This window comes from Danio rerio, chromosome 5 (genome assembly GCF_052040795.2).
Source record: "Danio rerio strain M-AB ecotype USA chromosome 5, GRCz13ab, whole genome shotgun sequence".
Lineage (NCBI taxonomy): Eukaryota > Metazoa > Chordata > Actinopteri > Cypriniformes > Danionidae > Danio > Danio rerio.
The window spans coordinates 65978406-66006090 of NC_141025.1; the positions used below are offsets into that span (position 1 = coordinate 65978406).

General features: G+C 33.8%; 1 protein-coding gene across 9 annotated transcripts in view; it reads right to left on the minus strand.

The window, feature by feature from the left end:
- arhgef12b (Rho guanine nucleotide exchange factor 12b) overlaps positions 1-27685 on the minus strand; it is a 135190-nt gene that overhangs the window by 65629 nt on the left and 41876 nt on the right. For 5 of the 9 annotated variants that reach the window (XM_087254292.1, XM_087254291.1, XM_087254288.1 and 2 more), the window contains exons 2-4: positions 16358-16378; positions 12719-12813; positions 401-499 (exon numbers count right to left, since the gene is read on the minus strand). In XM_087254292.1, coding sequence (XP_087110418.1) covers positions 401-499; positions 12719-12813; positions 16358-16378 — 215 coding nt within the window. The remainder of the gene's footprint in view (positions 1-400; positions 500-12718; positions 12814-16357; positions 16379-27685) is intronic. The other 4 variants (XM_087254294.1, XM_087254293.1, XM_087254290.1 and 1 more) reach the window with 1 other exon arrangement.

The following is a 27685-nucleotide window of genomic DNA, read 5'->3' on the forward strand; positions in this document are numbered from 1 at the left end:
AAAAAGTTGCTTTTTAAAAAGTAATATATTGCTAATTGCATCATTAAATTACTTTGTCTGAAAAGTAACTTGGTTACTCAGTAAATAACTATTTTCTGGAAAAAAAATTCTACACATGAGATTTGTATAAAACTGTTGAATTTATGTACAGTATTTAAGGCAAGCGAGTGCAATTAAATGTAGCTTGAATAAACACTTTGGTCACTGTAAAAAGCGACTATGTACTGTATTTAGCACCTTCAGTGTCGCAATTATACAGTAGTGTGGTGTTACACAACCAGATAATTATCGATGACAAGCTAGTTTAAGAAGACAAGTGTGTGTTTAAGCCACATGTGAAAAAGTTGTAAATTAAAGATGAAACAGGGATAATAATGAACAATGTTGATTGAATTCTTACCCTCTTTTACAAGCTGTACAAACACAGGGTTATCGCCGCTCACTGTCAGCCCAAAGCCATTCTCATCTTTCTGGATGATAACACAACGCTGCACAAGCCCTGAGAGACACACACACACACAGAAAGAGAGAGAGAAACAAGGATAAAGCAATGGACAGATACGGAGTACTCGAAAAGGTTGACGACTTGGTAAGTAGTACTCGAGGATTCAAATAAAGATGACTGTGCTATTCCTGCTCACACACAGTGTAGTGATTGTGTGTGTAATGGTTGATGGACAGTAGCTGAACACAGTAATGTTGTGATAAGGGCTGTATTGAAAGTGATTAGGGTCATGGGGATTTTTTTTTTCTTTATCAAATTAGTACTTTTATTCCACATAGATTAATCATGCGGGTCAAAAATGACATTCAAAAAATAATTTTAATCCATAAATATCAAATAAATAGTTCATAAAAATAAATGAAATGAAAAATATTATGTTGTATAAAAAAAGAGGTGTGAACCTACTCTAGTCTTACGGTTCGGTTATGATTATCAAGCCATCGATTCAGTACAATTGGATATCTCTGTGAATCACAGTGCATTGACGATGCTTTTATACACAATTTGATATTTTACTTTACAGCACCACAATTCTTGTATTAAAATGTATATTTTTTTAAAAATACATTTTATATGGATTTGTTATACAATGTTGTCCTTTAATACAAGCAGTCAGATATGTGAACTGTACCTTTAATTTTACCTGCTCACAGAAAACACTTTTTGAATCCATCAAAAAAAAAAAAAAAAACTCAAGTGCATGCACAAAACAACATGAGCATTTAAAGCAAACAAACAAGCAGAAATATTAACCCACTATTTAAACGTTGTCGATCGAGTTGTTAAACTCGTTAGACTCGATAAAGGGACGTGGCGCTCACAGCTGATCAATGACAGACACGGTGGAGATAACTTGCTCTGAAGACACGCTTGTGTCAGGATCTACAAATATCGCTACAACAGTCGAGAGGAGAGGAAATGTCACGCCATCGGGTCAATGGGGACACAGTGAGAGAGAGAAATTGAGTTTCTCAATTGCAGTGAAATAGGGGCTTCTGCTGTAACTTCAGTGTCAGTGAAAGACTGTCCAGCAAACACACGCAGTGAATTGTGCTGAGTTTCTGTGTTTTAATTACTCATGCTCGCCTCCCACGCTATAGTATTCTACCGCGACATAGCGAATGAGATAAATGATGTCAGTACATAACCGGTTAGGATCTATTACTGAACCGATACCAAATTGTCTGCATCTGCATCACAGTGAACTGAAAAAAACAATTAATTTTGACAACCCTAATAAAAAATAAATGAATATATATGGGGGCTGGGGTGAAAGATATTTTATTCATATGTTTTTATTTATTTTATCATTTTTTAAAACAAATACAGAAATTCCAGGCAAACAATTGATTTCTTTAAACTTAAAATAATATTATGTATAAACTATAATATTTTAAGATACTTATGTTTTGATGCATTTTATTAAATTATTTATATTTATATTTACATAAAGCTTTGGTGAACATGATGCCTCAAAAACAAAAAGGAAAAAAAGGTTCGTACTCCCTGACCCCACACATTTAAAATGTATTGTGTATGTAAAAATCCAATCATTGTCAAAAGCAAAAATATTCTAAAAAAAGAGATATTTTATAGACTATGACTGTCATGTTTGCATAACAAGAAATGAGTAAATGCCTCAACTATTAGCACTCAAGTCTTAAACAATAATACTACCCTGACAAAAGTCTTGTTGCCTATCCAACAAATAATAACTTGACTTCAAGTACCATTAGGTATCAGAAGTGGCTTATATGAAAGGCAAATGTCTCTAGATTATGTTTATTTCACCAAACTATTTAATAAGGACAGTAAGGTTCGACTTTGCTTAGACAAAAGTCGTCACTGAACAGAAATAATGTACAGTATAGAATATAAAGTCATGGTGCAGTGGGAAAAGAATTTTGTGTATGACTGCAATAGTCTTGGAGGACTACATCCACACATCTCTGTAATGACTCAAATAACTTATTAATAAAGTCATATGGAATGGCAAAGTAGCGTTTTCGCAGGACTACCAGTTCATCAAGATTCTTTGGATTCATCTTTAATACCTCCTCCTCAATCTTACCCCACACATGCTCAATAATGTTCATGCCTGGTGACTGGGCTGGCCAATCCAGGAACACCTTGACCTTCTCTGCTTTCAGGAACTTTGATGTGGATGCTAAAGTATGAGAAGGAGCGCTATCTTGGTGAGGAATTTGCCCTCTCCGGTGGTTTGCAATGTAATAGGTAGCACTAATGCCTTGATACCTCAGGCTGTTGATGTTGCCATCCACTCTGGAGATCTCTTGCATGCCCCCATACTGAATGTTATTGCACAAGCTTTGTGGACATACAAAAACCCTTGTGTAATAATTTAAAAAAAATTAAAAAGCCATTAGGCATGAATAATAGCATTTTATGGTTTATGGTCATTCATCTTCCATTAACGCCAATGTACAGTATGTTTTCCACCTCAGCAAACAGTCCTGTAACACTTTTTTTTACTGTTGCTTTTGTAAAAATTGGGGCAAAACAACAACAGATAAGAAGCATCTGACCAGACTGGATCTGTCTGCAATGTGTTTAGAGGGAACACTCAGAAGTCATTCATGTGTGTGATACCTACAAAGTGCATCTTCCTCCATTTGTGCTTCGAACACAAAAGCACACAACATCACACACGCACCTAGACCGAGTGGAGTCATTATACTAGACATCACAGAGCCATGGACTCCAAAAGTCTGACAAGCACACTTAATAAAACAACACTAGCTTTTTTTATAAATGTGATCTATAAATTCTAGGAATGCTTCTATCAAACCTCCTGGAAGCTGTTAGAAAGATTCCTCCTCATTCTCATGTACTAAAACATCCTGTGTTGTACTGACAGTATTCACCTTCCTAACTGATATTTGGATTGTGTCTAATTTGAACTTGAGTGCTTTCACAAAAGCATGTGTTTAATAGGGATAGTTACAGTGATACAATAAGTGACACTCTAGCCCAAATGCAGTTTAACAGTTCGTTTTTAAAAGATTTTAACATTTATATCTAATTTCTAATAATTATTTTATTTTGTCTTTGCCATGATGACGGTTCATAACATTACTACTTATTTTGCAAGATATTAGTATTCAGCTTAGTCCATTAATAGCTTAACTATGTTATTAGACCCTTTTTACATTTCAGGGTTTCTCAGTAGCGGAAGGCGTCATGGTTGGGTAAACTTAAAGCGCAATGAATCGGAGATTACAACTAAATTTTTTTTACAATCATATTTGCTGAAATAATTAAAGAAAAACTGCACAATGGTGTTATCAATACTTTCAGAAAAAGAAAAAAAATTGTGAGACCAATAACGACAGCCAGAGAGAGAGTAACATAAAATGTACTCTTAGCCCAATAGACGCAGCTTTAGATACATGAGCGGTAATTTGTTTTTTTGTAACTTGATGCAAAGAAGATATAGCACACAGCAAAATCCTCTGAGTACAATTTACTCAGTTTAGAGAGTATTTGGTCCCTGTTTAAATAAGGGCAAACAGGTTGGTGATAAGTAAAGCTGCTGTTTGTGGAGTTGCTTATTGTTCGATTTGATCCTCTGCTGAGATTTTTATCACCCTATTAACCTTTTTGTTGTCTCATTAACTTGAGAAACATTAACTAAATTTAAAGAGGGACTAAATACTATCTAAACTGAGTACATTACATGCTGATAAATGCATATAAATGTTAATACATTATTTTGAAAATAAATATAATAAAACCTTTCAAGGATTTAAGAATATGATACGCGTCATAAACACGTTTTGTGAAAAGAGTCCATTAGGTTAAGTAGTTTAATAAGTTAACCATTGGATAGATATTTTTTCTTTCAATTATAAATTGCTTTCCTTCCAGCCAACAGTTCTCCAAATATTATAGGTAATACTGCGAAAATTAGATGGTCTACTTTAACTTCTTTATACGTATGTATTATTCCGCCCACATAGAGTGACAGCAGATCAATAAACTCACCACAGTTTGACAAATATTGCAGTCGGACAACATAATATACTTTTGAAGCTTTTTAAGGGGAGAATGTAGTTGTTTAGATAGCAACTATGCAGTATATTTATAAGAATAGTGCCTATTTAAGAAAATTCATAATTTCTAAGACAAGCGTTGGTGGCCATCAGCCTGTCATACTAAGCAGACGGTTGCCATTCCACTACAATGCCAACAGAGACCCTATAAAAAGCTCTTAGAGAAGAAAAATTGCATTTTAGCACACCTAGCAAACTACAGCTGACCAAATCACAACAGAACAGGTAAATGACATTCTAAGTCAAACTCTCTCTTATGTATTTTGTAGTGCTGTACATACTGTATACCATAGTAATCTGGTAGTGTCTGCTTTGCTCTGGCTTTTTCAGGGTTAATTATTGTAATCGCCTGCAATAATTTTGATCTATTTCAACAGAGTATTACTGAGACATTTCTCTAGACTAAAGACATTTCATGTTCTACAGCTTTAAAGTGTTAAATGTGAGCAAAATCACCTGTTTTGTCATCATTTTAGACAATGCGGTAGAGAATCATTCAAATACTAGCTCTGAACTGACATCTGTGAAGTAGCAACAGCTTCAGCTGTTCTGACGTCAGCTGTAGATGTGTATGAACAAAGGAAGAAAACAGTTCCTAGTGCAAAAGGGATTTTACACAATTGTGCCTTCAAACTCTTGAAAAAAACGCAATATCATGAGAAGCAATGCAGCCTCGAGCCAACACACTCTTCCCACCAGTGCCGAAATACAGCCATATCGCACTGGTATATATATATATATATATATATATATATATATATATATATATATATATATATATATATACACACACACACACACACATATATACATATATATGTAAGCAATATCACATTAGTAACTGTGAGATTTGGCTGTATGTCGGCACTGGTGGGAGCAGGAGTGTGTTGGCTCGAGGCCTCATTGCTTCACGCGATATTGCGTTTATACAACAGTGTGTGTGTGTGTGTGTGTGTGTGTGTGTGTATATATATATATATATATATATATAAATATATATATAAATATAAAATTGGTTAATACTATTGACCTCATTCCCGTTAATCAAAATGAAAAAAAAAAAAGTTCTACAAATAGTTTAAGAAATACTGCGCTGTTAAACATATTTACACAGTATAAATGTGTCAGAGGTTGATGACACAATATGAAGAAAAAGTAATAGTAATTGAATAATAGTATTATAATGGTAATATTATTAAAATGTTAATTTAATATAACAAAACCATACAAATGAATTTTACCAAAGAAAAAAAAGGAAAGAGTCCTTTACAAGAAAATTCAGGTCATAATTGGTTGTAATAGGGATCAAAAACCTACAAATATGATTTTTATAAATTGCTTACTATTGAAGGCAAAATTATAAGCCCTCCAGCAAAATTTGAATAATTTTTAAAGTTAAGGTGCGTGCGTACACAGAGACATGCAGGTTAAGGTGTGTGAGTACAAGACACACCACACCACTTCAATAATGAACAAGATTGAGGATGGCTGATGACTAAACATGTCTTTGAGGGAATCCAATTTCCCTGCCTTCACAAAGACATGCTTAGGGATCAGTGTGGGTCGAGTATGGTCAGTAACAGGCATCAGTAAGAGGCTCAAACACACATAAACGCCACACCAAAACCCAGAGCAGCAGCAGTGACCAATGACTCTGGCCTCTCGTCGCCTACTATACTTTGAACAGAGAGATCTGACATGAAGCAGGCACAGACACACACACAGCAGGAAACAGCAAGAGAAATAATACGATTATGAAACAAAAAAACCTGATAAAAAGGCATTTTATAGAAGAAAACGTCAAAATATGACAAATTTATTGAATTCAATGCATCCTAGAATGTAAATTAACGGAATTTTTTTTTTTTTAAATGTACAAATTAGGATATAAATTTTAGTATAGTGCAGTTGTAAAAAATAAACTATGATCAATGTTTTAGTTATTTAATTTAATTTATAATTCACAGCAAAAATTATTTATATAATATATATATACACAACAGTTCTTGCTGATTGGCTGATAGCTATGCAATATTCTGCAATATCAGAACTCATACAGCCTCTTCACTCTTGTGTATTACTCCGACGACACGACTGGCAAGCAGAGGACTACAGTTTGACAAATATTGCAGCTGTTGGACAACATCATGTATATTTGAGGCTTTTTAAAATATCTTTAATTTTTCTTCTTTGGCAAAATATGTCTGTAGGCACATGTGGTTGCACATCTTACCATCCCGCAAATGTGTGTTGCACATTCATGCAGAAAAACTCACCCTTTTGGTAAAAGGTTAATCGGTTATTATGAGCGTCTCTAGTTAGTATAGGTGCTTATCTGGTTACAGTATTGCAATAGAACTTTTATTTAATTAAATATAGAATTTTTAAATACTAATACTACTACTAATAATAAATATGTTATTATTATTATTAATACTACTAATATTACCATTAATATTATTATTCCATTTAGAATATGTTAAAACAAGTAGGAATGATTATTTTGTAAACTCAGAAGAGATATTTTATTTAAAACATTTTTGCAATACTATTACTGAACTAAGTTTAGTTCTTATAAATAGTAAACCCAAGTGTGAGGACTCGCATGAATCAACATTAGGTAGATGTTTATGGAATAAAAGGAAAATATTTTCAAAAATCATTTTATTTTAGAACTTCTTCCAGATACAGCAACTCATGTCAACATTCTCGCATTTCACTTCACCAATATTAAGCAGCCCTACACGACTTTATAAAAATCAGTGACACTTTCACAAAATTTGAGTCAGTATATCTATGACCAACAGACACCACTTCCTTTTCCTGCTGAATCAATTTATAAAACGATGACTCAAGCTCATCTGAGACGCACCCTGCATATCCTCCTTGATGACTCGGCTAGATCCCTTACTAAAATAAACCTCCATCCTCAAATGAGATCTCCCTCTCTGGTGGCCAAACAGCTGTGCGTCTCTGCGGCAGGAAGGCAGAGACAGTATTACAGCCCTGTGACAACATCCGGAGCTTGGGAAGAGAGACGGGCCTCCCACATAATGGCTGAACCAGGCTGCTAAAGTCCAGCACTCTGGTAATTCAAGAGTTAAACTTCCATACCGCATAGCAACATGGGCTCCGATGTGCTTGATTTGATCACTTCAGTCATGTCTAGTTAATCCCAAGAAAGATTATAAATGAGTCATGACTTCAAATCCAGGTTTAAACACAGATGTGTGTGCATTTTTTACTGCAGAATAATAAAATTTGGTCATGAACAACCAATTTGCACTAAGTCATATTATAAGAAGGTTTTTACATCATTATTTTGAATGTACAACTGGAAGCAAATGCACACTGATATAAACATTCAGACTAAGCAATTGACCATCTAACGACAATGTGGATGATACACTCACCGGACAGTTCATTAGGTACACCTTACAAGTACCAGGTTGGAACTCTTTTGCCGCTTTTTGGCATATTGTCAAGAAGGAAATATTCTTCAGAGATTTTGGTCCATATTGACATAATAGCATTACACAGTTGCTGCAGATGCACAACATGTTCAACCTTGAGGCAGATGGGCTACAGCAGCAGAAGACCACACCGAATGCCACTCCTGTCAGCTAAGAACAGGAAACTAAAGCTACAATTCACACAGCTCACCAAAATTGGACAAAAGAAGATTGGAAAAACGTTGCCTGGTCTGATGAGTCTTGAATTCAGATGGTAGGGTCAGAGTTTGGCATCAACAACATGAAAGCATGGATCTATCCTGCCTTGTATCAATGGTTCAGGCTTGTGTTGTTGTTGTAAAGGTGTGGAGGATATTTTCTTGTCACACTTTGGGTCATTAGTACCAAATGAGCATCGTATCAACACCACAGCCTACCTGAGTATTGTTGCTGACCATGTCCATCCCTTTATGACCACAGTGTACCCATCTTGGCTACTTCCAGCAAGATAATGCAATAAAGCATGATTCATAACAGACTGGTGTCTAGAACATGACAATGAGTTCTCTGTACTCAAATGGCCTCCAAAGTCACCAGATTCAATCCAATAGAGCACCTTTGGGATGTGGTAGAACGGGAGATTCGCATAATGGATGTACAGCGAAAAAATCTGCAAGAACCGCATGATGCTATCATTTCAATAGGACCGAAATCTCTGAAGAATATTTCCAGTACCTTGTTAAATCTTTGCCATGAAGAATTAAAGTGGGTCCAACACAGTACTAGTAAGGTGTACCTAATAAAGTGGCCGGTTAGTGTATATTCCATCACCAGAAATAATTGAGGTCATGTCCATGTGTTGTGCGATAAGTCAAGACATTAATTATTGTGACAGGCCTATTCATTGTTCATGAATACAAGATAAGGTTTAGTAAAAAAAAAAAAACAAGTAAAATAATTTCGTTTTTATTAGTATTGCTTTAACAAACATCCTGATTTTGACCTCAAATCTTTGCACGTCTTTATTAATGAGCCTGTTTTTGCAGAAGTTCATGTCGATAAGGGCTGCAGCACTGCCTCTAAACCACTAACATTACTCAGTGGTGGCTAAAAGTCAAAGTCAGTGTTAAGCCTTTAAATAAGGTGCTACTTCAGCATTCAAATGATGATTGAGGTCCATGTGGTCCCTCTGATGTCACAGCTTGACATGTTCCTGATGCAAACATCCACATACACACTGAGGCAGTCCAACAGCACACAGTGGGTCTGCGTTCAATCTCTCAGCCACTATAAATCCACAGACATGTAGTTCACTGCTCTTTAGAGCAACGCGCACAAGATCTGCACACCATCAAAGCTGTCACAATAGGGATATTCCCTTTTCACTATAAATAACCTGATTTAATTAGCCAATTACTCAGTTTTTAAACTTTAAAAGACTAAATGGTATTGTTTAAACAATATATCAAAGCGAGAAAAGGATTAAAGCACTTTTAAAGTACCCATATAGTCCTGTTTTTATCTTTTTGTTTTGAAAATCTCCCACAATGGGTTTGGATAGAATCAGTTTCGTTTTCTCATAACTTACATGTAAGGTCATTTAATTTTTCAAAGACTCATTCAATTTTCATTCTTTGATTGGTTAGACAGTTTAGTCTGTTGTGATTGGTCAACTGCTTATAATAAATGTTGGAAATGAAAGCCAATTATCAAATATGCAGCAGTTTCCTTCACTTGGCATCAAAGACTGTAGATAGTTACTCTTAATGGGATAGTCAATCCAATTCAAAATTCTGTTATCGTTTACTTACACTTCACTTGTTTAAGGTATATTTAGCTTTCTTACTGTTGAGCACAACAGAAGATATTTAGAAGAAAGCTAAAAACCTGTAACCACAGACTTCAATAGTATTGTATTCCATAGTGTTTTCCTACTAATGAAGTCAATGGTTACAGGTTTTCAGTTTTATTCAAAATATATTCAATAAAAAAAAAAAATAAATAAAAAGAAAACTTATAATCATCTGAAATCACACAAGGATGAGTAAATAATGATTAAATTTACATTTTTGGATGAACTATCACTATAACTTGATATAACTATATCAATTTAAAATAAAAAATAAATGCTTACCCGTGACAAGATGCAGACAAACCCAGCTACAGTGTTGGAGGGTCAGGCATGTTTTCAGGCAGCCACTGAAGAGTGTACACTCAAACAAAAAGACTATTGGTGCTTGTTTAAACTATTTATTTAAAATGAGTTGAAACAATACAATTATACAACGCAATATATTGCATTCTTATAAATTTTTATTGATAACTTATAAATTTATAAAAGTTATTGAGTTAACGTAATTAATTTTGTTGCGAAAACATGAAGCAATGGTGTGGAACCACTCAGCCTTTTGTTACAGTATAGGTCAGAATAATGCAAATATGTTACAGAGGGTGTATTTTTATATATATAAACACACATAAGTTAGAATAATTATTAGCCGCCCTTAGAATTTTTTTTTGTCTTTTTTAAATATTTCTCAAATTATGTTTAACAGGGTAAGGAAAGTTTCACATTATGTCTGATAATATTTTTTCTTCTGGGAATAATGTCCATTTGTTTTATTTTGGCTAGAATAAAAGGAGCTATTAATTTTTTAAACACCAATTCTAAATCATAGAACAGGAAGAGCTAAAATTATAAATAGCTCTAAACCAGCCACATGTATGTTGGACCCAATTCCAACAAAATTACTGAAAGAGTTGCTACCTGTTATAGGAGAACTTCTTCTCAATGTTATCAACTCTTCTTTATATTAGGCCATGTTCCAAGTCCTTACAAGCTACTTGTATAAACCTATTATTAAGAAATCACAACTGGACCCCAGCAACTTAGCTAGTTATATGCCTATTTCAAATCTTCCATTTATGTCTAAAATACTAGAAAAAGTTGTTTCTGCCCAAATATGCTTATTTCTGCAGACGAACAATGTTTATGAAATGTTTCAGTCAGGTTTCAGGGCTCATCACAGTACAGAAACCACATTAGTGAAAATAATCAACGATTTACTCTTAGCTGCTGACCAAGGGTGCATCTCCCTATTAGTTTTACTTGATCTTAGTGCGATATTTGACACCATTGACCACAATATCCTCATAAATCTCTTAAATTCTACAAGTGTCCAGAGACAGGCTCTACAATGGTTTAAGTTATACTTAGCTGACCGTTACCAGTTTGTGAATATTACTGGACAGCCTTCACAAGTTAGCACAGTAAAGTATGGGGTGCCTCAAGGATCAGTTTTAGGCCCTTTAATGTTTACAATATACATGCTACCCCTGAAAGACATTAGGCCAGAGGAGAAATGGTAGTACTCAACTGAGCCTGGTTTCTCTCGACGTTTTTTAATTCTTCACTTTCTTCAATTGGTGAAGTTTTTTCCTCACCGCTGTCACCACTGGCTTGCATGGTTCAGGATCTGTAGAGCTGCGCATCTGTGGATTGCTCTTCAGTGTTTGGACTCTGTGTAGTGACTATTAAACCACACTGAACTGAACTTGAATTAAATTACAGCATGGTACATCCGCTAAGGGCTTCTCTTCAGATTCATCAACACGCATGTGTTTGTATTTTAAGGACAAAATTATTATTATTGTGGACTATTATTTCAATAGTCAACAGAACAAACAATCATTATACAATAACTTGCCTAATTACCCTAACCTGCCTAGTTAACCTAATTAACCTAGTTAAGCCTTTACATGTCACTTTAAACTGTATAGAAGTGGCTTGAAAAATATCTAGTCAAATATTATTAACTGTCATCTTGGCAAAGACAAAATAAATCAGTTATGAGAAAATTAGTTATTAAAACTATTATGAAACTTGCAAACGTTTCACATTAAAGTCCGAAATATACATAAACATTTTTGCATGTATAAAAATACTCAAACTCACCTTTGTCTCAATCACATTTACACACTGCGTACCCCCAGTGACATCACTCGTAGAAGAAGTGCAAGAAAGGAGGAGCAAGAGCTCAAGCTCCCCCTCGCTAGAGCTCAGCTCTGCCCAAATGGCTCTGCAGTGAGCACCACTTGTTGCTCGCTGTAGAAGTTGGGACTAGATCAACTTTTCAAGCGCTGACGGAAGCGTCAGCCAATCAGAGTGCTGTATGCAAATACACCTCCTAGACAGTAGCCTATTGCTGACTGAATTTCATTGGCTAAAGCTGCTATAACGATCGCTTTAGCCCCAACTTCAGTCAAACGTTGACGCTATAGCCCTGTGTGAATGGGGTGCTATTCTCTGTTCAGGATTATTTAGTTTATGGACATTTGTGACGTGGCTGCAGTATACAGTTAATAAAATAAACAGAAATAACTTTCGAAATATGGAATAATGCTGACATAATGATCTCTCTCTTTTTCCTTTTTAAAGAAGAGAGAAGAACAAAAGCATCACTGCTTGAATTGATTCGGAATTGTTTCATGGTTATTTTTTTCACAGTGTAATAATGAATACGCATCAGACAAATTTTTAGGATATGAATCTGAAAAAACACATATAAAAAAAGTCAGACTTCAGTTTTTAAATACCTTAATAGCAACATTACACACTGCACTGAGGGTAATATCTGAAAAAGCCTAACAGCTGCACGTTAAAAGAAGACAAACAGGCGTGTTCTTACCTGTGGGGTCAAACTCATGCGAGAGGGGGACTGACGCCTTGTCGCTTTTGGCCTTTTTATCTGGGGGATGGTCCTTGCTGAGAATACTTCCTGTCCTGTGTACACACAAATGGGAAAAGGGTCACCATTACCGCCACATCATGCTATTCTTATCCAACAGCACACAAAAACTAGACAGGAAATGTGGATCCACTTACAAGGGGTCACACTCATGCCCCTTGTCCAAAAACAGGCCCAGAAAGAGTAGACAAAACATTTCTGCTTAATGAAATGATAAATAAGTTTGATGATTGTGAAGAGCCTTTTTTACTAGGTATGGTCAACTGGTCGTTTCTCAAATTATTTTGGGTTGAGTAGCTATAATACTGTACAGTACCTTTTAAGATGATTTTATACAGTAGATGACACTTCATAGAGTGGCTTGCTAATAATGTACAGTGCTTGCAAACTGAAAAATAAATACTATTTAGCATTTATTTGAAATAAATACTACTGGTGGCCAGATGACTGCAATCATTTAGCTGTTCTGAAAAAATATAAAGCTCATCATTACTTAAAAATTATGGTCATGCAGTGCTTCCCACGGGTTTGATATATACTTGCGTTCGTAGCCGGATTAAAACACACCTTTTACCCACAACACATGGTTACCTACATGCGACAAAAAAGTGATTTTTAACAATATTTTTATTTATTATGACACTGTTATAACAAAACAAAGAAACTATTTGTTTTACTTTTATTCTATTCAGGAGCCATGTCCATCCACTGTCAGAAAGGGATAACTAAAGATTATTTTAATAATCGATTAATCTGTTGATAATTTTTTTCGATTAATTGATAAATCAAATAAAAAAAAGAAAGAAAAGTATTAATTTCCAATCCTTTATTCACAAACAAAACTAAAATCTTTAGAAAGGGCACACACATTGTCCTTAAACATCCCTGAGCAGTTATAATAATAATAAGAAGAATAAGAATAAAAACAATAATAATATTAAAAAACTAACTTAGTAGTTTTGTCCTGTCTTTAATCCAAATATCTAACATAAAATATTCAAGATACATACTAGACACATGAAATAGCATAAGAAATTAAGTGACCCTAATTTAGTGACCTTTATTTCTTGTTTGTTTAAAACTTTATTGTTTGCCAATAGGGTAAGAAAAAAAATCTAAGTGAGATATAATCTCAAACAGAAGTTTTAAGCAACACTTAATTTACTCATGACATTTTTCTTGTCTGTTCTTGATTTAGGATTTTTTTAGATGTTTGGACTGGTAACTAAAGTTTTTTTAATAATCAAACGTTTCTGACAAATTAATTATGTTATTCGTTGTCAATGCTTTTAGTAACAGATTTTATATTTATTTAATTGATTCGTTGTTGCAGCCCTACTGGCAGGTAAAACCTGCTGCTGACATTTTGTACAGTATTGTCAAAGCATGTTAGATATGTATAAAATAATAAAAATATCATAATAAAATTACAAAAGTATAGCAATGATAAATAAATGACAAAGCAAAAAAAATTGACAATATCTCTTAAAAGTATAATAATTGCAAGAATCACACGTGTAGATTATTTAAATAGGTCAAATGAGTTAATTAAGCATTTCTAACAGTGTATACATATTTTTCAGCCAGTTTAGAAGTAATTTCGTTCTCTCCGAGTATATAGAAAAGCATAGTTTCTGCTACATTCGTTCTTCCTTGGCGGGGCTCCACACCAAAATTCATCCTGCCACAGCAACATTACAGCTTCTCATTCAAAACGTTTTTTGTTTTTTTTTATGGCAGATTTTAATCGCACCAAAATGTATTAAAATATAAGGTAATTATAACAGCATGAACTTTTCTTTAATCATAGTAGTGCTGTGCGTTATTTCTTTAACCCTTTAAGGTGACATGCTGAATGACTGACTGACAGGGCTGCCGGATGCGTGAGGCCAGCAAACACGATGTAGCTTTCAGTTATGATGAACACAGTTTCCATGATTATACTTTATTAATAGATAAAGGTCTATGGTTCATGCAAACAATGACTTTGTCTTGCTGGAGTTTATACCTGTTTAACTTTACTTCAGGATGCATCAATGCCATTCTGTAGGTCTAATAGAGGCATTCAAATATTCCTAACAAATCTAATAAATGTTGGAGAGATACTTGTTACATAAACGCACTAAAGCGCACTTCAGCAGCATTTATTTGAGAGCGCACAAGAAAACCCCGGACGCAAGTCCCAAAAAGGCATGTATCTGTGGGTCCTGTGGGTCTCTGCAGAGCCTGTTTGATTGTCTGTGGGAGTGTTGACAGTTTTTTTGTGCATACACAACAAGTAGGAAACAAGTAGGATGAGAGATTTTTTACTAGTTAATCGAGTGTGAATGTTTGGCTATTAGGCCGATACAAAAAAAGTGTAAAAAAAAAAAAATAATAGTAAAAAAATGTCACCAGATATACTTGGGCGACGGTTAATATAATTGGGCTGCCCGCCCAAGTCTATGTATGGGAAGCACTGGTCATGTGATTTTGAAAACATAGAGGGAAACATAGTCTGAAGTCTGCAGGTTCTTTGTGAATGAATGATGCTGTTTCATTTACATCTCTACACAGAGAAACAAGCATCTTTACAACAAAAACCCTTCAAAAATTCTGGTTTAATTTGAAAAAAACTGCAAAAGAAAACACATTGGTCACACTTTACAACAGGATTTCATTAGTTAATGTATTTACTTACATGAACTAAGGATGATCAATACTTGTGCAGCATTTATTAATCATTGTTCAACATTTCCTAACGCATTATTAAAATACAATTCATGCTTAAGTTCCTAACATTAGTTAATGCACTGTGAGTTAACATGAACTAACAATGAACAACTATGTAATAAATGTGTTGTTGTTTGTTTATGTTAGTAAATATATTAGCTAACATTAACTAATACAACCTTATTGAAAAGTGTTACCAATGTATTTTTTTATGTTTCATTATTCATAATTATTTTAATAAAAAATATATATATATATTTCTCAAGTCTTCATTTTCTCATTGGACATGAAAAGTGAACATCCTGTGATTTCTTTTTTTTCTGTTTTGGTTGACAGATACACATACACAGTCTATCCTTCAAAACGTTGATGTTGTGTTTTAAAAAGTTTTAAAAGTATATTGCAGTACTATTTTTGTTTTTTTTCTCTATGTTATATGGGGTCTATGTTACAAAATGTAAATGTACAAATGGAATCAAACATATAATGTCAAAGATGCCAAAAGAACAACAATTGTCTCATGTAAAAAGAAGAGATAAGTTGAAGAAGACATAAGTTTAAGTATTAGACGAATGATGAATGTGGTAATAGGGTGGGAAAATAATAAGCTTGTGCTTCATCCCACTCCATTTTCGACCATGTTGAAATTTTTATTTATTTATTTTTTTGTTAATGATATTTTGTGTATGATTTTTAATAAATCAAAATCTGAGTGTTGCATCACATGCTGATATCAGCGGGAGCATCAGTGTTGTGTCTATGCTTAACCCGTCTGAAGAAAACCACCATTAGCTATCTATCAGTCTCTGGGCCTCAATGAGGGCTGTTCACAAGGGAAGAGCAACAGGAAGGAGGCACTCAACTCACCTGCTCGCTTTTTTGGGAAACCTGGAAGAAAAACAGGAGTTGTTTTAAAAAAGCGTGCAAAAAAGTTAGTTAATGCTAATAATACTTTAATAACAATTCAGTTTTTTTTTTAAGATGGTACAATACCAATGAAAAGGTATGACAGTTTTTTTACAGGAATACTTTTTACATAAAATACATAAATCAATCAATCAATCTATCTATCTATCTATCTATCTATCTATCTATCTATCTATCTATCTATCTATCTATCTATCTATCTATCTATCTATCTATCTATCTATCTATCTATCTATCTATCTATCTATCTATCTGTCTGTCTGTCTGTCTGTCTGTCTGTCTGTCTGTCTGTCTGTCTGTCTGCCTGTCTGTCTGTCTATCCATCCATCCATCCATCCATCCATCCATCCATCCATCCATCCATCAAACATAATTATACAAACTACTTATTTAGAATGCGCTAAAACAAAACAATTCTTTGGGACAACTATGTTGTTTTGTTCAATGCACTTAAATTGTTCAAAACCTTTTAACTTATTTGTGCTGGGACAACATGAATAATTGTAAGGAATCCTGCAATTTTTTAACTAACTAACTAACTAACTAACTAACTAACTAACGTGTATGAAATGTTATATAAATAAACTTGCCCTGCCTTGCCTAACCGACCATGTATATGACAGAGAGCTACAGCCGTGTAATTGTAAAGGTCTGGATATGAGAGCTACTAAGCAAAAGGGTTTATTTCAAGCCCTATATGTACAGTATGTATGTATATATATTTATATTTGCAATTTTGTTACATTACAACTGTAGTTTTTAAAAAATCCAAATATTATTAAAAAAAAAGTTATGCTGAATAAAAAGGTGTATGTATACAGTTATGTTATTTAAAATATAAAAATAGCTATTATTATTTTATTTTTTTTGGTGCGGCCAGTGAAAATTTTGCCAGGGCAAGTAAAAATCTAATCCACTGCCTCAATCGGGCCAGTAAAAAAATCCTTAGCGTTAAACCCTGCTATAAATGCTGAAAACAGTTGATAAGGTTATTTATATTATGAAAACTGCACTTAAAAAATGACGTTTGCTGTTTGTTCAAATGAGCTGAAATAGCAGAATGTTTTGGGACAATCCTTGTAAATTTGTAAAAACGTAAAATATTAACCTAATTTAATATTAAAATGCATCCCACTGAATATTAATATAGAGTTGAGCTGAGCAGAATAACTAAAAAACATTTTATCAATATAGTACTTTAATGACATTAAATATAAATAAACCTATTTCTACAGGAATTACAACCCATACATGTTTTATGCAATCCATGGCCATACTATGTGTTGATATTCTAATAAATTAAAATCCAGCAGCAAAGGTAAACACTATATTGGAAACTCACAGACAACAAACACCACTAATGACTGTTTCCAAACATCTCCAAACAAGACAGAGAGGCAGTGCATTATTATTTGTTTTTGGATCTTTACATCATCTTTTTGTGGTCTTGTTTGTGCAGAAATGACACTTCAGAATTAATCTGCTCACCCTTATGTCACTGCTATGTTGTAACTAAATATGTACAATGTGAGGTTGCATAATGAATGCGTGTTTGACTTTCCATCACCCTAAACTTTTTAAACTTTACCCAGATTAAATTATCTTGCCAATTGCCTCATGTGCTGTACCAGGATCAGCTGAAAATACCTTTTGACCTGGTCTTACCAGGGTTAGACTTCAGTTGACTTTTAAATGACAAAATTACATGGTCAATAATAAAGACTACAGGCTCATTTTATACACAATAAAGGATATAGACTGGAATAGTACATTAGTTTTTTTGCTTTTTTTAAGGGCTGAGTAGTTTCCAAATATTTATGAGGGATGTCTTGTGTTAGAAAGAAAAATGATTGATTTCCAATTGTTATTGCACTGAAACTAGGGCTGATTGATAAGGCAAAAACTGATATCAGGATATATTTCTTAATGTCAGTGGGTACGATATAAGTCCAATATCAATATGGACACTATTAAAAAGCCAAGAAAAAACTGCCAAAACATTTATTTTAAATAAAAATACTACAAAAAAAATCATTTTCACTTTTATTAGTATTTAGCCTTTACAAACAAGAAATGTGAAATATACTATCAAAAAAAAAAAAAAAAAACTCAGCTTATTAACAATATGTTACTATTATATATTAACAGTAATGTCTTATGACTGTTCTGGTTTCGGTGTTGGGGAGGGGGGTAATAGTGATGGTGAGGTGACAGGTTGGCTTAAACTTTTATGATGCTCATCATCTGACTCTCAGTATGTTCTATCAGGTGGAACTGCTACATATACATATACAAAAAAACACACGCACGCACACACACACAATAGTTAAAGAAATGAGACAATAAACAATTCTTATCAAGTCTTTAGAAGGTAAAAAAAAGAGAGAAATAATATTAAATGTGTTGAATATGATAAACTATTTATTATACAAGACTGAATAATTCAGGGAGAAAACTTAACATCTTGATAAAATAATACTTTAAGTATACAGTGGAGTTATAAGTGCTTTCCATTACAAGTGTGGGAATATTATTGATGCTTTTTGCATTCCCAAAGTCTAAACTAAGAGCATCTTAACCCACTCAGAAACAAAAGATCATCTTGTGTGAATTAAAATAAAGCTTTAATCTGGTGATGAAATTCTGTGAGTTTTCCGGGAGACAGAACAAAATGGGAGATGGGTCTAAAATACGGGAGACTCCCGGGGAGTGTTGGCAGGTATGGCTGGAAGGGCATCCGCTGCGTAAAAACATTTGCTGGATAAGTTGGTGATTCATTCCACTGTGGCGACCCCAGATTAATAAAGAGACTAAGCCGAAAAGAAAATAAATGAGTAATAAAAAATAAAATAAAATAGCAATATTATGACATGAGTTTTATTGGTTAATAATGTAATTTATAGGAGACTAAAACTGCCAGTGGGTGGCAGGAAGTCCCTGTCCTAAAGAATTATTGATTGTATTATTAACATAAACCGTTCAAATGACTGATACTTTTAGAAACAAAGGAAGGCTGTGTCCAAAATCTAAAAAATGCGGCTTTAGTTTAAAAGATACATTACATCCTTCAGACACAGAATCTGTCTGAATCCCATAGCTGTACTATCTGTCTCCTAAGAAACCAACAGATTGATATTGAAAAGGCAGCACAGATGTATCCTTTTCTTCCTTTGATATCCCACAATCTTTTGAGTTCCTTTCATGTCAGTTAACCATAAAAATAAAAATCTATTTGAAAGTTGAATTTTGCATGTAAACTTTTTCCCACTTATGTCATTTCTAGTGAGAACTTACAGTAGTACTGTAGCAGTACAGTCATAGTTAAATATCACTGACTAGAATAATAGAATCAAAAAAATTTTTTTTTTTCAGGAACGAAAGACTGCTATGATTGGAGAAGCACAAATGTTGAACTATTTTCATTACAGAACAGAAAAAAAGAAAACAGAATATTTACTCAGTATTAACTTGTATCTATTGAACTGCTGTACGAAATCAATACCACATTTGAGTTCATGCTCATCTTCACTCTTGCTTGTGTGATATGAATTTACCAAGTCATATATCTTTTACATAATACAAAACCCATAAAGGATTTACTTGGTGTTTAATACAGGAGAGTTATCCTAAATCGATTCTAATAGGATTAATCAATGCTTTTAGAGTCATAAAACTTGCTTGCAATGTTAATAATAATACTTAATAGCCTGCTTTGGATCCTAACGTGAATGTTTTCAAAGTTCACAAAAAATAAAAAATTAAAATTCCAAATGCAAACTAGAAAAGTAAAATTTGTTGACAAACTGTGTATTTTGATTGAGTCATTAGATCAGCAGCTGATGTAGTGTTGCATAATAACCAACAGTAAACAAGCCAAGCATAAAGGCTGAATTACATTTCTTGAGTCGAATGACTGCCATTACCCACGACGCATGTCTTGCGCAGAGTCATGCATTTATACTTCTGCTTTCTGTTTGTGTTGCTCTGCAATGAAACTTCTAAAATTCTAGATGGCAGTGGGTTTTTATGTTGAGCTGAGCTGAGCTTGCACTACGCGTTGTCGTGATGTGTAGTTACATTGTTTGAAAGGTGTGCCTCACCGTCGACGTTACCGTCGGCATCAGCCACAGTGAGGGGTAAGGCTGTACTACGCAGACATGTACTATGCAAAAGAATAAATCAGTCTTGATGGAGACATCAGAATTTTGGAAATGTGTTGGATCTCCCATTATTCACATTAACCCTCTCAACCAAGTGTAAAAACTTTCACAAATTACGGTATTTTTATTTGAAATATTGCATTTCTATCACTAGTTACTTATACTTCAAAATGAGCATTAGCAGAGGGTGTTGGAAACCCAACTAATATCAGCTCGCACATCACTACAAACGAACATTCAGAATCATTGCTTCATTACATCATGCAATGTTGTTTAAACAGCGTAGTTATGTCAAGTTAAAAATGATTTTCAACTGCTCTTTCAAAGGTGTCTGAACATTAGATAAACAAGTCTCGTTCAACAACAATTGATAGTCCGTTTTTAAAATCTGCAGTTTTGCATTTCACCAATTCACAAACAGCCTGAACACTTTAAGCTGGTGTGACCTGGTTTTTCCAGCAGGGATTTCTGCCTTTGACCACAGAGCGGAAAAGACACTGCTTGCGTACAGTAAGGCTTTCATCGAACACACACACACGTTTTGATGTTTCCACGGACATCAGATCCTCCATTCTCATGAGTCACATGTATTTTTGAATTTGTGCGTCAGCTTTTAACATGGCAGACTCCAGAGATAGATTGAAGCGATAAACTCTGCGGCCAAACACGCAAGAGCCGCCGTATCTCATCAGCGAAGCCACCACTCTTGGGGAAGGAGCCTCTTTACAGAAATAGCTCAGACATCTTGTCCTCCCTCCCTCCTCTCAGCTCCTTCCGTGGGTGTTTTTTGTTTTTGCTGCTGTTCCTTCCCCTCCACAATGGAGCTCCGCACTGGAACAATAGGCTTCACGTCAGAGCCGGCCCACTACACAGCAGCCCTGTGGGCCTGATTCCCGGAAACAGAAAGGGCTTCTGGCAGGGTCCCCTGTTTCCTGAATGTGTGAATGAGGGAGGGAGGGGGGAAGGGGTGGCTAAGAGTGAAGGCAGGGGGCAGGACTGGGCCAAAATAAAAATTCTTAGGGAATTGCTCCCTCGCGCTTCTTACTTCAGCCTCTTTTCCAAGGAATCGGACTCCCTTTTTTTGGGAAAACCATCTTACAGTGGGAAACAAACAAAAATCTTAACTTATACATACTCTGGGACTATCAATCCAAACTTTTTTCCTTAATGCTGAGTGACTCTACAGTAAAGAGTTCTGATAAGAAGTAAAATCTGTAATTATCTTGTTGGAAACAGGAAATGCTTCATAATCTAGTTCAGGAGAGATTAGAGAGGAAAAGAGAAAATTAATGTCTTGTTACTTTGGTTACTTTTTTACTGGGCTGTTCGTCTGAGTGATTCAGACTGAATAACAAACAGAATCTGATCGTTTAATTAAACAATTTCACTGATTATTAACCAAAAAGACTAGTCTGAAGCAGGGTTGGGTAAGTTACTTAAAAAAAGTAATAGGTTACAAATTACTACTGAGTACTACTGAAAATTGTAATCTGATTACATTACTAATTATTCATGTACAAATAATCAGATTACTAATTACTTTACTTTAAAGTTACTTTTAAATCATATAAAATATACCTATAAACATTACAAAATATACTAGCTCTATTATTTATTTAGTATTCACTGAAAATCATTACAATGCGTTGGTCACAGCAGCTTGACATATTCAAAACACTTAAGATCCCTAAAAATTTTCAATTCTCTCATCATTCACTTGTTTCAAACCTGTTTGCCTTTTTTAACACAAAAGAACATTTAGAAGAAAACTGGATACCTGTAACCAGTGTTTGGGTGTTCTGTGTTTGAGGATAGTTAGTCTACCACATGTGTATATTCCAAACAAAGCACAAAGCTGAATGGACAGTTCTTGTCATGTGACTTGCGGTTGTCAACTGGTGCATCTGGAAAATGCGAGCAATTTGACTGGAAAAACTTAACAGCTTCACTGTTATTATACACAATTATTATTCACATTACTTATTATAATTATTCATGCAGTGTTTATGCATCCATTTATTCTACTTTCCCCTATGCACATACTATGCACACGCACAACATTTTCAAAGCCTTTAATTTTCGTGGTTAATGCACATCACAATGGCAGCGTTTTTACATTGTATGGGCCCTATCATACACCCGGCGCAGTGTGGCGCAAGACGCGGCGCAATAGTCTTTTGGTAGTTTTAGCTTGGCGCAAGAGTCGTTTTGAGGTGTTGCGCTACGCTGTTTAAACAGCAAATGCATTAGTGCTCATTTGTGCGCCCATAGGCGTTCTGGTCTAAAAAAGAAGGCGTTCTGAGGCGGACCGCTGGCGCGTTGCTATTTTGAGAACCTATAAATGGATTTTTCATTAGACCAAAACTAACCCGGTCTAAAGTCCAGCGCAGAGCTGCTCCTCGCTTACACACTGCTATCTTTACATAGGAAAAAATTCAAATATTAAGGATCTATATATATATATATATATATATATATATATATATAGGATATAATAAGAATAGATATAGGATATAAATATAAAGGATTAAAATATTACAAAACATATTATTTTCTAGCCTACATAAATATGAAAAATCACTGCTTTTATGTCTTCTTCATCTCGGCAGGTTTTTTCAGTTCATTCATAACAATTTGCTTTTGTATAATGTTATTATTATTAGCAGTATTATTTAGTATATCCATATTTATATTTGTTTTATTAAAAACAAGCTTAGATTTGCCCACCTGTCAGGTTTTAGACCATATGGGGCACAGCATGTGTTTTAGGATATAACTCAGGTTTTTGAGCATGTTTTGTTATTATTGTTCATTTATTCGTTTGTTGGAAATTAGAACTGAATTTAGAAATAGTTTTGAAACTAATATTTGCGCTTAACAAACAAAAGTATTTCTTTATAGACTAATTGATGTCTGTGTGTAAAGGTTTCCCTATCCAAGAGCGAAAGTGATCCATTGTCTCTCATTCTCACGCAGTAGATGCTCTGTTTAACAGTTTTCTGTTAAAAACCTGTTAACTGTAATCTGTTTGCTTGTAAAATGCTCATTTTTTCCACTTAGACTTACTTTGCGTCCTGTAAATAGCAAATGCGCTCTTGGAGCGACACAGCTGACTCTTAAAGGCAATGGGAGATGAGACTCTAATTGGTTTATTCTCAAAACACACCTATAACTCATTAAGAAAATAAACTCAACCCTTTTAGACCATGTGCAACGGCGCAAGGCAGATTTCCCGTCCTTAAATTAGCAAAAACACGTCCTGACATGCCCTGAAAGCGTTTGCGTCCTGCGTTTTGCACTCTGCGCATGGACCGTCAAAATAGAGCCCTATGTACTTCCAGTCCAAAGAAAGATGATATCATTTAAACAAACAAGCAAAACATATCTTTTTTTTGTTTTGTGCCATTTATACACACCCCAAGCCTTGAATTACACTGCACGAGACAAATGGACCACTGCTGGTTGTTTTTTGGTCCGTTAAATACAGTCTATTTTGACTATATGGCAAATAGCAGCTTGCAAAGTCATGTCGGAATGGACCCATATGGAATCAGCAACCTCAGATTTTCAGTAACTAAGATAATGTGTGAAAATCTTGACTTATGTTTTTTTCTGTTATAATAATAATTTCTGTATTATTTTTGAATGATATGTAAATGTTTATTTCATTTATGTATAATACACTTTGTAAAATTATTTTGTCTTCTCTAGACATATTAAGAATTAAGAATTACTTTTACCAAACAAGTGGTTATAATTGGATTTACATTGAAAACCTTATAATAAATAAATGAATAAATAAATGAAAGAATGAATGAATGAATGAAAGAATGAATGAAAGAATGAATGAAAGAATGAATGAATGAATGAATGAATGAATGAATGAATGAATGAATGAATGAATGAATGAATGAATGAAAAAGTATTAAGTTTTAAGTTCTGTCTGGCCCTACAAATGGCAGTCATTTTGGGATAAACTATCAGTTTGACACTGAAATAAAAGTTCCTCATAATGGAAGATAAAAATCTAAATATCTTAATTAAAAGATTACTATTTCTAAATCAGTTAAAGCGCAGATTGTTCCCTCTCAAAGACACCATCAGCAAGCGGATATAGCAGCATTGTTAATGACTCCATAATGCCAGTAGATCTGTAATTTGATGCCATTGTAACAGCGGGAATAATTATTATGCTAAGCTGCTCAGAGAACGTTTAGCACCTAATTTTTCCTGCATTTGATGGCCAACTGCAGCCTCTGGATTAAAGAGTCATTTGAGCATTTGAAATGATTTGTGCGTCTTTGCCTCTCTGAGCTCTTAAGCTTGTTAGTGTGAGACTGGACTATAACCAAACAAGTTATCAATGAGTTGCACACATGAAGTTACACAGAGGCAGTTGTAAACATTGTGTAATTCAAAAAAAATTTGCACCAATTATGTCAGAATGGTAAAAAATAAATGGAAAATGCAAGAAAAAAAATGACAGTTTCTGGACACAGCATGTTAATACCAAGTCTCTTTAGTCTGGTCCAAGTTTATATCATGTTTTTCTTTTTTTAAAGGAGTATAATGTTAGTATTACAGTTACTCTTACATTCCTTACATGAAAGACACTTGCTCTAAAATAAAAAAACTATCCCTGACAAAAAGTATTGTCATCAATTCTAGTTGTAAGAGCAACAAATAATAACTTCACTTCCAGTTTTTTGGAAAAGTGGCACAAAATAATTTTTTTGAATAAATCATCTGTTGAACTGCATCCCAATCATCACAAATACTGCAGAAGACCTATTGGAACCCGCGTGGACCCAAGATTCTTACAGAGATCAGTCAAGTTTGGTGAAAAATCATGGTTTGGGGTTACATTCAGTATGGGGGCATGTGAGAGGTGTGCAGAGTTGACAGCAACAAGGTATCAAGACATTTGTGCTGCCCATTACATTAAAAACCCACAGGAGAGGGCAAATTCCTCACCAAGATAGCACTCCTTCTCATACTTCAGCCTCCACATCAAAGTTTCTAAAAACCAAAGAAGGTCAAGGTGCTTCAGGATTGGCCAGCCCAGTCACCAGACATAAACATTATTGAGCATGTCTGGGGTAAGATGGAGGAGGCATTGAAGATGAACCCAAAGAATATTGATGAAGACTGAGAGTCCTGCAAGAACGCTTCTTTGCCATTCCAGATGACTTTATTACTAAGTTATTTGAGTCATTGCAGTGATGTATAAATGCAGTCCGCCAAGCTCATGGGAGTCATACACAATAACAATTATTTATCCACTGCATCATGATCCCTTTATATTCTATACTGTACACTTCTGTCTAAGCAATGTCAGAATGAAATCATTAAAAGTATGGTCATATTTTATTTTGGTAAAATAAGCGTAATCAAGAGGCCTTTGCCTTTCATATAAGCCACTAATACTGCCAAATGGTCAACTAGAAATCAAGTTATTATTTGTTGTTCCTAAAACTTGTACAGGCGACAAGACTTTTGTCAGGTAGTGTACATATTGTTTATTATATACAAACAGTTTATACTGTGATAAATTAAATAGTTAATATAGTTAATAGTTAAATAATAAATAGTTTCACATATATAATTTGCAAAACAGCTTCAATTAAGTTACATTATCAGTAATTTTTCTCTGTTAAAGGTATATTTTTTTACTTTTACTTTATTTTGTTTGAAATAAATTATATTTGTTTGTAATAAATTATATTCAGTGATTTTAATTAAATTGTGTTTATTTTGAATGCAATTTATTCATTTTGTATTATTTAATTTATTTATATATATATATATATATATATATATATATATATATATATATATATATATATATATATATATATATATATATATATATATATATATATATATATATATATATATATATATATTATATATATATATATATATATATATATATATATATATATATATATATATATATATATATATAACCATTCTTAAAATATTTTGTTATTTATTTTAATTTTAAATAATTATTTATTTGTATGTTTGAGGAGTTCAGATGCAAAACCCTCTAAATCCATCAGACCTTTATTTTTTTTGTAAATGAGCATTTTCTATCAGGCTCCTCTGATCAGGTTCAGAAGTTTTATTTTATAGGTAATGATAAGTTTATTAGCTAGTAAATGAAATAGCTTTTTTTAAATGTCACTTTAGACAATTCTTTGGTTTTTATTAACAGGTTAAATTTTATTTTGCGTCAAAACCAGCTAAATCCACTTGTGCTGTTTTTGCAAAAAACTCTAATTCCACCAATCGGGACAAGACAGTGTAATTAGTTAAAGATCACTAAAGATGCAATTAGAAATAATTTTGCCAAACATAAAACACCTAAAACAAAAAATAAAAAAATTAAACCAGCAGAAGGAAAATATATGAATGAAATCTGTCAAGCAAGAGCATTAATCAATAACATTAAAATTGACATTATATAAATCTTAACAATCTGTTGTCATTTCTGATATTTAGATTTGATACAAGTACAACAATGAAAAACATTGCAAATACTGTAAACTAAGCCTGTTAGTTATGAATAATGTAGTGTAAATACATTGTGAAACATCAATATCAGTGCATTGTCCATTAATATGAAAAGCGTATCAGACGTATAGGTAATATAAAGTAACATAAATAATGTAAAGATTTCTAGATTATATTTACTTTTTAAAAAATTGCTTACATTAGCAAATAAAAAACAAGGTAGGCCTACTGGGCAAAAAGGGGATGTCTTTCAGACACTTTTAGAAACTCACAGTCTTTGTCTTTTTTTATCCTAATAGCATCCATGTGCACCTTAACGTAGTCTTTCGTGAAATGGAGTTGCGGTGTAATGTACAGTAAATCAGACTCATTCAAAGTAGCGTCACAGCGCAAAAGAACGTTATAAATGGATGTTACACTTCCGACTGTACAGTGTGTTTTTGTTTTTTATAATGCACATAGTTTTGAGGTAAGGGACGTTTTCATTTGCCATTCACTGACAGTCGGACAGGCTCATCCAGTTCATCAAACTCCATCTTTTAAAATCGAAAGTGGAATAAATCGGTCTCCTTATAAAAGCCGATGTATC